The sequence below is a fragment of the Aotus nancymaae genome, unplaced genomic scaffold, assembly GCF_030222135.1.
Source record: "Aotus nancymaae isolate 86718 unplaced genomic scaffold, 86718_ANA_hifiasm-v0.15.2.pri h1tg000040l, whole genome shotgun sequence".
Lineage (NCBI taxonomy): Eukaryota > Metazoa > Chordata > Mammalia > Primates > Aotidae > Aotus > Aotus nancymaae.
In genome coordinates, this window is record NW_026988454.1 from 25,303,754 (window position 1) to 25,316,046 (window position 12,293).

The following is a 12,293-nucleotide window of genomic DNA, read 5'->3' on the forward strand; positions in this document are numbered from 1 at the left end:
TTTGTTTTGCAACCCTCAGAACCAAAACAAGGCTGGAGTTATTTAGTATACATGATTGATTGAGGGTTAGGACAATGAAACAGAAAAATATTACACTGTTCTAGAGGTCTTTCTTATGTTCCTAGGGTATTTAAACTCTTGATTTTGTTATTTTCACACACAGTGTGAATCAGATACTACAAATATCAATATTAAAATGTATTTATGAGACTATCAGGCCCAGTGAGGTGGCTGACACCTGTCAGCCCAAAACTTTGGGGGACCGAAGTGAGAGAGATACCTGTACCCAGGAGTTTGAGACCAACCTGGGCAACACCGTAGACTCCTCTACACAAAATATTCCACTACAGGTGGCACATGCCTGTAGTCTCAGCTACTCAGCAGGCTGAGGTGGGAGGACTGCATGAGCTTGGGAGGTTGAGGCCACAGTGAGCCATATTGTGCCATGTACTCTAACCTAGGTGACAGAGTGAGACTGTGTATCAAAAAAGAAAAGAAAAAAAAAACAAAAACAAAAACAAAAAATCAAAAAAAGAGAGAGAATATCAACTATTTTATTCTAATTGACATCTGAATTTATAAAAATCATTTTCAGTCATTCAGAATGAAAACATGTCAAGCCAAATAGAACATGCAATTTAAAAGATTTAAAGATTTACAGTACATCTGAAATTATTCATCATCCATTTATTTACAAGTGACTAAAATACATCCTTGACCAATAAGGTTTGAGACTTTAGAATATTAACTGTTTAGTTATGACCCTGAAACAAATTAGTTTTTCAAAACAAGGTAATTAAAATATTTTAATAAAACTATTTGGGGACTATCCTTGTAAAAGCCACCCTAAGGGAAAACATTATTTGCTTATTTAATCTAATTTTGCCAGGGATTTGCATTCCCTGGGAGGTTGTTCCAAATCCTTTAAATTGTACCCAGGTCCCCATCCTAATACCATCTATCTTGCAATATCCAGCAGGTGAAATGAACCTCTAATTATTTTACCGACAAAAATCAGGAAACTCAACAAGCTTTCCCCAATATCTGCACCTTTGTCTTATCTAACAGCCTGTTTTTCGATCTCAGAAGAAGATAGGCCTCTTCTGTTTCTCATCCATTCTCCCTTTACCTCTAGGAGGTGAGGCTGGCCTGCCTTACCAACCATTCGCTCTCTTCTGATGCTTTCCATTTTACCTTTGAATATTGTATTCCATAAAACAAGTGAACAAATTAAACTTCATAAGACACTTGCCTTTATGTTTATATATTTTTAAATAATTTATCCTCTCTTCTCCACCTTTTCACATTTTTTGACATAAGCACCTTCTTTTTCTCTTGAAGACTTGCTTCTTTCACAGGGCCTTCTAACCCCACCCCATCTGGAAACAACCAAGGTGTTCCCTGCTGTTCTGAGTATGGCAAGCTAGCTGCTACCAACGCATGGGCTGGCTGCCGCTTTGAAAGCCTTCTGACAGCATTGCCACTTCTGAGACCTGTGACCCCCGCCCCCAGACACCATTCCTCAAATTGCCTTGTTGCTCTGTTGACTTTTTCAAAATGCTCCTCACTGTTCTCTCCAAGTTCAGCCCCTCTTCATTCCGATGCTCCCACCACAGTCATGGTCCTCAAGCCCAGCTAGCATTGGGTTCCTTCATTGTCCAGAAGCCTTTTATGCCTTTCTTGTGTCTGCTGATAAGCTAAAACCTCTCTAGCCAGCCACTTGGGCTCTTCACACAATGGCTGTCATCCCTCTGCAACCCCTTTCCACGCCTTGCAATCAAGTCAGCTGCAACTCATTTCTACCCATTTCTTTGGACGTTCCAATCTCCTTGTCTAGAATCTTTCCTTACCCTCAGGAGAGGCCGATCAGAATCTACCAGAACTTGAAAGACCAAATCATCGCTATGGGTTTGCTAGTCCAGAGCTTTTGTCTGAAGCTCCAGAAGCTTCTGATAAATGAATATCAGGGCATTTATCCTGGCCTTGGATTCCCTTCCTTCACCAGGTTGTAGGTTCTTTGAAGGAGGCAGCTAAGGAAGCTGACATAGAAGAATGAACAGAGTCAGACGAATTTAGACTCAAGTCCCGCTCTTACTGTCTCTGTGGTCACTGGTTCCAGGTAGGTTACTTACTATTTTTAATCACCTGTTTCCCCAAATGGAAGAGTGAAGTAACAACGTGTCATAGAACTGTGGTGAAAATTACATGAGATAGGAAATAAACACCTGGAATCCAAACATACTTATAAATTTTTGTTTTTTGTTCTGTTTTGAGATGGAGTCTTACTCTGTCACCCAGGCTGCAGTGCAGTGGCACAATTGCTCACTGTAACCTCCACCTCCCAGGCTCAAACAATTTGACTGCCTCAGTCTCCCAAGTAGCTGGGACTACAGGCATGCACCAACATGCCTGCCTAATGTCTGTTTTTTTAGTAGAGACAGGGTTGCACCATCTTTTTTGGCCAGGCTGGTCTTGAACTCCTGACCTCCACCTGCCTTGGCCTCCCAAAGTGCTGGGATTACAGGCATTAGCCACCATGCCTGGTCATGGGTTCATATTACTGAATTTAGGCTGGAGCTACCTATGGTAACCAAGCATCCTTTTTTTACTTTTTTTGTGGAACAGGCTATATAGAATATAAATGCAAACACTTGAAAATTTCACGTTTATTCTTCTTTTTCTCTAGGGAAGCCAAAAAAGAACTGTTAACACGAATTATTCTTCCCTGAAATGAAGATGGAAGGAGAGTTGGAAAAAGGGAGAGAGAAAGGAAAAGAGGGGAGAAGTGAGAAAAGGAGGTTGGTGGGGAGGAGGGAGAGAGATATTTAATGTTTTTATATGCGAGAAATGGAACGTTATTCAACTGGAAATAGAGAAGTGCTTCCAAAACACTGCATTTATAAAGCCCAATTCCTCCAGATTTCAAAAATATTACCAACACAGGTCAGCCTGCAAAGCAAATAAATGTTTTCCATTTGTTTCCCAATTCTATCCCTCCAGCTTTCTGAAGTAACCTGCACATAAATGACTGTACATGAGCCTTAAGCAACTGCTTGTCTATTTTCTTAACATGGCTTGGCCAGAAGTTGTGAACATTGGCTCGGAAGACCTGGTTTAGCAGTGACCATCAAAACACCTCACAACTTTGCACTGGGCATACACTTTGCTGAGTAGGGCAGTAAGAAAAATTGGCCTTTGGCTCACTGCAGAAAAAAGTTATCCTAAATAACCACAGTAAAAGGAAGTGGGGGGGTTCTGTTCTCATCAAGTAAGTGGAGCTGGCTAAAATGTATCATTTGCTAAGCCTCTCACCATCAAAATAGCAACTATATATGTGAGAAAAATATCCCAGGTCCTATCTTCTACAGGTTACTGACTCAGTTCCCTTTTGAGGATGCAGAAGACATTCCCCAAAAGAAATCTGCATTACTTTTAATCTGCTATAGAGCTTGGCTTTGCATCAGTCATCCTAAGAAATTCTAAGAACGTCAAAATGTATTAATCCCTAGTGAACTGGATCTCTGTAACATACTCATTCCAAGTGTTTTGGCAAAGTAGCCCTATGTCACTAGCGTAATTGGTGGCAGGTTATTTTCCAGCTGTCAAATAATCTTTTCCTATTAAGGAGTCAGAAGGAAAAACATTCACTCATAAAGAAATTGAATAACTTGGAACATGAACAACATAAGTATTTATTTGAAAAACATTTTCCATTTAAGTAAAATGGCAAATTAGCTAGAGTAGCTTCTTACTGCTAATTCTATTTGCACTCACAGTCACTTTTATTCATCATATTCAAAGATATTGCTACCAAAAAGTGATTTCACAAAGTATTTAGAAAAAATATATACAGTCTCTCTAATAGAAAGTTAATTAAAACAACAAAGCTAGGCAATATCAAGCTAAGATAGGAAACCAATTGACATGTATAAACACAAATAAATAAATATGTACAAAAGAATCTATGCCAACAATAGACAAAATCTTTACAAAGCAAGTGAATGGTAACAAGAATGGAAAATATTTCAGGATCCTAGACTACGACTCTAACACAATGTAGTTTAAAAAGAGAGAAAAAGAAAAGAAAACATAAGGGAAAGAGAGTCTGAATTGATGCTATCCTCAAAGGGAGGTTGAACTAAATTCAGGCTCCCCAGCTAAATTCCTGACCCTCTCTGTTCTGATGGGGCCTAAATGGAGATGAGAACTGAATGCTTAGAACTGATGATAGAATTTGGCTCAATCTTTCAAATCCATTTACAAATGTTTCCCTTGAGCAATTTCTCAATTTTTTCTCATCTGGTTATTGGAAATTTCTAAAGTGTCAAATTTGAAAAAAAATAGTTTTCTGAAGCCATATGAATATCAGTGGAAATCAAAAGCAAAGCCATTTTTGAAGGTATATCTTAATTGCTATTGACCAAATAAGCACGTTGGGAAGAAATCTGACTAATCTAATTAGTTGAAATCTACCACAAATGTCTAAGGTTTGGGGGGAAATGTATATGAATGTTCAATGACTTAGATTAATTTTCATCCATATATAACCTCTGCCAAAATAAGCAGTCTGTTAATATATGCCTATTGAAAAGGATGTGGCTCTACTGTAGTGAATCTCAGTGACCTTAGATTTACGATTCTTTTCTACTGAATACAACCTTCCCCTGTGAAAGCCAAGCTGGGTAATGCTCATGTCTCCCAGGATGGTGTTGCAGGATGTTGCAAAATGGAACAGTAATAAAAAACCCACTGCCTCATTATCTCATCATCTGCTGGAGCCAGGCAAATAGCTTCATGATTGAAGCTCAGCAAAAGGTGAGAGGTCCCTTGGGTTGCCGTGTAGCCTAAAAGCTCTCCCATGTCTCATACTGCAAACTGTTTTTGTGCAGAGAAAAAGCCCTCTAGGTTCCAGGTTCTAGACTTTGCCTTTAAGCAGACTGGCTTTGACAGAATGTCTCCTTTTTTTAAAATTGCATTTTAGGTTTTGGGGTACATGTGAAGAACATGCAAGATTGTTGCCTAGGTACACACCAGAATGTCTCCTTTTCTTATCACTTCCGCCGTTGCCTCCCAGAACCTGATACTTCCCAGATAACTCAGAGCAAACGTGAAAAAGCACAGCATGCACTGAGACTGATTTCTAAGAAACTGCATAGGACTCCATCACCTAAGAACAATTACAATGTGGTCTCCTACACATTCATTAGCAAGCAGGCATTACTCAGAATAGTCTAAGAGTTAGGCAAGTTGAATAATAGTATGCATGGCTTCTATGCAGCAGTCTGATCCATAAATAATACACCAACTATCTTGCCAGACCTCCTCAGGCTCTTACATACTATAATCAGAGGACTGACACACAAGCAATATTTAGACTAGCTACTGCAGACCCAGCTGTTTATAAATTATTTGGATCATTATAAGTCACCATGTGTCTCACTTCATATTCCTTGGAACAAAACTCTCAATAGAGGAAATAAGAGGTTTTCATTTGTGCAATAGGAAATATCTTAAAGTCTCTAAAGCAAGGACAGAACCAGAGAGTCTCAATTGTGTGTCTCCTAATAGGAAAATTCCACTGCATACAGCATGGCTAATGGAAATTCTCCTTCCTCCCACAAGCCTATGGGCTTAATATACAGTAGAGAGCCAAAAGTAAAGGTGTAATGGATTCATTCTTAAACAACTCCTGGGAGGTCCACATTGATGGACCATCGATACTAAACTTAACTCGAATGTATTGGATTAAACTATACTTAATGCTTTGGCCTTATGCCTTGAATAGAATAAGTAAAATATTAGAAATGTATATAGCCTCATCTAGGTCAATATTTTGGAAAAACTTTCTTAAGCATGTTATGGTTCTGAAAGTGTAATATTTAAAATAAAATTAAAAAAATCCTTTTTCACTTTGGGAGGCAAAGGCGGGCGGATCATGAGGTCAAGAGATCGAGACCATCCTCACCATGATGAAACCCCATCTCTACTAAAAATACAAAAAAAATTAGCCAGGTGTGGTGGCATGCACCTGTAGTCCTAGCTACTCAGGAGGCTGAGGCGGAAGAATTGCTTGAACCCAGGAGGCGGAGGTTGCAGTGAGCCGAGATTGCGCCACTGCACTCCAGCCTGGAGACAGAGCAAGACTCCGTCTCAAAAAAAAAAAAAAATCCTTTTTAATCTTTGGGTCAAGCAGTAAACAGTCTTTTCTGCCTGTGGTTGAAATGTCACTGCAAATGAGAACATGATACTGCATTTACAGAAAGAAACACTGGAATGGAATTTGTGGGCATCCAAAATAGTTACATTTTTTATTGTTGAGAAAGAAGATGCAGAAAATGGGTACATCCCGATGCAAATATTAGGTGGAGTAAAATGAGCTCTATCTAAGGTCTGTCCTCAGTGTGGCTTCTCCCTTGCCTCTATTTTAATGTTTCCCTTGCATTATGATTATTCTGATTCAATTACATATTTAGAAAATCATAGTTTCTGGGCTACTGAGTCCCGTTGCTCTCAGTACTGAAGTTTTAGTGATGATGACAACTCTTCCATGGAATAAATATATTAAAAAGAAAAATTCTGAATTTCATAAAAGCCTTCTTAACAAAATACATTTCTCATATATATGCAGTTATCTAGGTAACAGCACATTTACATTGATAATTGCAGCTTTCACTGATTGCAAATCTTCACATTTCTGCAGACTGATTCTTTTTCTTACATTAAAGACATTAAAACTTAGTGCTGTGGCTGAAGGTGTCTGACATGATAATATTTTTATAGAAGTTATCTGAATGAGCATTGCAATAACCCTTGACCTTATCAATGACCTGATGGACAGGGATGATTGATGTTTGTTCTCCATCAGCATGGGCCAGTTTTGACAAGGACTTGTCCATGGAAGTATTGTCTGCAAGAAATGATACAAGAAATTAGGTTCAAGATGAGCTGGTGAGATGCCTACAGGCCACTATACTGTACACTCTGTTTTGCACATTAAAGAAGAACAAAAGAAAATAAAGCTCCAATTATTTCTTAGATTAGGTAATAGGCAACTTTAAACTTCCATGTTTATTTTCTTCTAAGTACACTCTTGATAATCACTGAATGTCAACTTGCCTTCTAGTAATTTGTACTGTGGCTTACTATAAGAAATATTCTTGAATATGGCAGAGCCAATGAAAAAATAATTGGAAAACCACTTCAAAAATATATGCACTATATACAAGACTGCATAATAAAGGAATTAAAATGTGCTGAAATACTTGTGGAAGAAATGATATGATATCTAAGATATGTTTTCAAATAATATAGGAAGGGAAAAATGGGTGGGGTGTATAACTGGCTGTAAGTTGATGGGAACTAGGGGATTCCTAATAGTATCCTCTCTACGTTTTAAATGTTTGGTACTTTTCACAATAAAAATTTTATAAAATTAAAGGATTTTGGAGAATAAAAGCAAATGAAAATAAATGTGAAAGGCTACCTTGAACATGTTTTTCCATGGTTTTTACTTGGATAAACAATTGGAATATAGCAAAAAGGGCACTTTTTATGAATTATTCTCTTAATTATAGCATTCAAAGCTATTATCAGAAAGATTTTAATAAAAAATATTTATTTGTATGAATTATAGTTTCAGAGTGATGCTATTGCTAACGACACTAATATTAGAACAACTGATAGTAATAAAGGACTGCTAAATAGTTTTTTAATAAAATTTTCAGTATTATATATCTAAATGTTATTTCCCTGTACACAAAAACTTTGTAAAACTGGCTAAGATAATGCTCTGAAACTCACTTAAGCTCTATTATCTGTAAACATATACAGTTGTCTTCATGTATCCTACAAATATCTTTTAAGTACCTCCTTCTCCAAATACACTTTAGAAAGAAGTACCTCCTTCTCCAAATACACTGATAAATAAGATATGAACTTTGATAAAGTATTCAGTTTCCTATGTATCTTCTCTATACATTGTGGAAAAGGCAAAAACTCTATCCTAAAAAGCTTTTAGAAATCATGGCTCCAAAATTGGAATCTTCACTTCAAGGCATTTTACAGTTTGAATATGTTGGACTCAGTATGTGACAAAACATTTAAAATCCATCAATAATTGGCAAAAGTCATCACCATCATGATATCTGTTGTCTTTGGAAACTATTCAAATTGCTCGACTGTTATCTTGTGTTGAAGCAGACACTAAATAAAATAAGGGCTGAAAAGGGAAATGGGATGCTCAACCCATACTAAAGGATGCAAGAGAGAATAGATGGTTCATGGAGAGAAAGGGCAAACTGAAGCATGGTGGAACAACTGAAGCATTTTCCAATGTTGGCGAGGAAAAGGCTCAAGGAGTCATGACAAAAGGCCCCTCCCCATTAGGCTCTCAGCAAGCTGATTGATTCTGAGCTTCCTTTCAGTTCATATATTCACTAGCCATTGGTTTTCTGGTGGGGATTTTTCTATTGACTTATTTATCAATACTGAATAATTTGTGCTTGGTGTTTTTAGAAAACCACATATCCTCAGAGAGATGTCAAGGATATATTCACTCTGCTTCCTTTGTAACTTCCAGTGGCATGTACTTTTAGAGATTATGAACAGCTTCTTTTCAATAATGTGATCCAATTTAATGGGTCTTCACAGTTTAATAAAGTAAAATTCTGAATGAGGGTTATATTTTTATATATGCTATTCCCAGTCTTCTGGTTAGATATTACATTATGGTTAATAAAGACTTTGATTATAGTTACAAGTCTGAAAACCAGGGGCTAGGGATATGAACTATTATTTGACCTATGCTGAAATTTCAAGCAGAAAACAATCTTCACAAAGCAGGCTTGGAATTGACAATTTCACTTACATGACTTCTATGAATGTACCATGACATATCCAGCAATCCATAAGAGCAGTGGAAAAATAAAGCATCTCATGTCCTTCTACAACAAATCTTTTCTCAAGTACTGCTTTTTGTTATTATTTTACATGATGTGTGATCCACTGACTCCAGACCATGGTACATTTCCTAGAAGGAGCAGCTAGCAGACAACCCATGCAGAGAAGAGCCAGCACAACACACACTATCATTCAAAATTTCAGAAATTCCAGCTCAATGCAGGAATGTCATTGTGCTAGCTGAAAAGAACAAGCCATTTTGATGATGCAGCAAGAATCTTAGCTTAATCCATGCACATATTCTCTTAATTACCTTGCAAAAAATTCATGCATTCAAAAAAGTAATGAAAGTTTACCTGAATGATCCACTTTTGTTGAAGGAATGCTCTTAGGAGACATTATCTATACCATAAACATATGAATATCTAGATCAATTCCAAGAAATGAACCAACTAGATATCCATGATGATATGCAGTGACTTTTTGCATACTCTGAGTGATCCCCAGGATGCTAACTGTTCCACTGACCACTGGCTGGATAGCCAAAGCCTATGTGATGTCAGTTGACTGTAAACCAGAATTTATTATAGAATTGAAGTAATAACATATGACTAACTATATTCTCATCCTAGTTGACAAGAACCCATTTAGCCCATTTTTTTTTTTTTGTTAAGGGAAACAAGAACATTAATGCATTCTTTAAAAAAACAAAACAAAAGGCTGAGTGTGGTGGCTCACACCTGTAATCCAAGCACTTTGGGAGGCTTGAGGCAGGCAAATTGCTTGAGCCCAGGAGTTTGAGGCTAGCCCGGACAAGATCATGAAACCCCATTTCTACAAAAATACCAAAATTAGACAGGTATGGTGGTGCACACCTGTAGTCCCAGCTACTTGGGAGGCTAAGGTGGGAGGATTGCTTGAACCCAGGAGGTAGAGGCTGCAATGGGCCTCTACCATGAGTGTGCCACTGCACTCCAGCCTGGTAAACAGAGTGAGACCCTGTCTCAAAATTAAAATAAAATAAAATAAAACAAAACAAAGAACTCACAATACTTTAAAATAGTAAAGTCTGCCTTTGGACCTCCATTTCTGCATATCCTCTTTTATCTTCTAGTCAGTTTTCCCCTAAATCCTACAGCCCTTTCTTTCTTTAATATTTCCAAAATGTCTCATGTTCCAAATTATCTGCCTTTTACCATCTTTCCTCTTTTAAGAGTGGCATTTCTTCAAGCCAGCTATTTTCAGTTTAAGAAGAAAGCATTCAATTGGTCTAATTCCTATTTATTTATGACTGACTGATGCTGCATTAATTATTTGTATTTTAGAAGGGGAGGCAAAATGAGTATCAAATTTTAAGTTTGGTTCAATAAAGTGAAAAAAAATAATTCGTTATAAGCAAAAGATGCTTTGTGCCATAGAACCACCAAATAAGTAGAATCATCTATCTTAGACTATACACCTGTCATCAATTTCATTACACAGGTATTCTTAGGCAGAAGGGCACAGACTTCTTAATTTTATGCAAAATTGTGAAGATGATTCAAAATCTGTACCTTTTTCTGGAAGAGAATCAACAGCCTTCATTCAATTCCCCCTAAAATGTCCTAGACTCTAAGATGCTTTAAGAACTGCAGTCCTAAGTTGCTCCAAGTTCTTGGATACTTAATTAATTTTGGAATTAACAAACTCTCTAACTACGAAGACTTTTTCCATAGTACTATCATGAATCCCAGGCAATGGTCACTCCAGTGGCAAGACATAGAAGATGGTACAAATGGGGACATATATAAGGATTCAAATGTACAGGAGGGTCATCTGTAATTCAACTATTTGCAATATGAATAATTACAGACACATCACACACCTTACTCCCTATCTGCAAAAAGCCAAGTATTACTCTTCTCTGTGCCATTCACTTTTGCTCGTGTTTAATAGCTGAACAAATTAAAAATTAAAAAGTTATTTCCATTATCCTTTTAGAATTATCTTTAATGAGGAAAGTGCTCTGTTTTAAATGTTGACAGCTGTATGCCAGGGGTTTAATTAGTATTTAAAAGTAGCAATTCTATTATTTCCCTTTGAAAGTATTAAAAGTTTACACATTTTCACATCATTCATTATCGAGTGCTGCAATATATTACTCTTTTTCCTAGATGGGGTCTTGCTATGTTGCCCAGGCTGTGGTGCAGTGGCATAATCATAACCCACGCAGCCGGAACTCCAAGGTGCAAGCAATCCTCCCATCTCAGCTGCCAGAGCAGTTGGGACTCCAGGCATGTTACCTGGCTTAAAATATTCTTTACTTCCATGGTGTCGTCAGGACTTTTTACATAAACGTTCAGTGTCAGAATGTGCAGTAATTGCAAATACCATGAAACGGCAGGGTATTAAGAAAGACAATGTTTCTTATAGCCCTGTATCACTTTCCAAATATTATGTTCTTTCATATGTAATCAGTGATTTAAAGAGCAGTTGTTAATAACATTTGCAATGGTTAAGGAATTAGGTCTTAAATAAAATATATGTCCTACATATTGTTTCTTCCTGTTCTCATGACAACTTGTCCAGTAACTATCATAGTCTGCTAAAATAATCTGTAATTCAATTTTTAATTTTAAAAATAAAGATGTAACTTTTTAAACAAAATTCCATTATTTAAAGAAAACTAAGTTTTGAAATCAAATGATGAAGTTACAATAATATACAGAGTGAATAATATTATGATTATATAGCTAGAGTTTGAGTTACAAAATTTTTAAAAGGATGAAATATTCATAAAACTGTTGGATAATGTCTTTGAACAGATTTTTATTTTCATAAATCTAAAAGATGCACCCTCTCAGGCACTGTGATCCATCAATCTTCATGATATGCCAATTTTTGCAATGAAAATGTGATGAGAACTAAACTCAAGGACATCTTTAGACTCACCTGTGTGGCTATTCCTTTTGAAATAGGTGGTAGAGCTGGATTTAGATTTGGACGTAAGATAGGTTGAGTTGGAACCAATGGAGCTTGAAGACAAAGATTTTCCTAGATTATCAGAACTTTTCTTGATGATATTGGTAGCTGTCTTACTCCAATCTGTAAAAAAGTGACATCATTCTTCTATCAATCTGCTTTACAGGGAATATGTTCTGCTCTGAAAAATCATCACTGCATTTTTTATCTGGAGCATCTGATTTTCTGATATGCTGGCAATGGCTAAGAGAAGAGACTGACATGTAAACAAGAAGAAACTAAAAATTTCTTACTTTGAGTTTGTATATGTACTGTTTAAAATCTCATTTTCAATATCCTAAGAGTGAGAAGTAACCACTGATGGTAAAAAGAAAAAGAAAGATAAAGGAAAAAAAAAGACAAAGTGTGTTTTTTTTCAGGTTTTTTTTAATATA

The 12,293-nt window shown here is 36.7% G+C and overlaps 1 protein-coding gene across 9 annotated transcripts in view; it reads right to left on the reverse strand.

Moving 5' to 3' along the window:
* Positions 1–538: 538 nt before the first annotated feature.
* ADGRG6 (adhesion G protein-coupled receptor G6) overlaps positions 539–12,293 on the reverse strand; it is a 140,714-nt gene continuing 128,959 nt past the window's right edge. For 6 of the 9 annotated variants that reach the window (XM_012474508.2, XM_012474509.2, XM_012474513.2 and 3 more), the window contains 2 exons: positions 11,830–11,982; positions 539–6,907 (listed from right to left, as the gene is read on the reverse strand). In XM_012474508.2, coding sequence (XP_012329931.2) covers positions 6,729–6,907; positions 11,830–11,982 — 332 coding nt within the window. In that variant the 3' untranslated portion in view covers positions 539–6,728. Of the gene's footprint in view, positions 6,908–9,254; positions 9,301–11,829; positions 11,983–12,293 lie in introns of all 9 variants that reach the window. The other 3 variants (XM_064360623.1, XM_064360624.1, XM_064360625.1) reach the window with 1 other exon arrangement.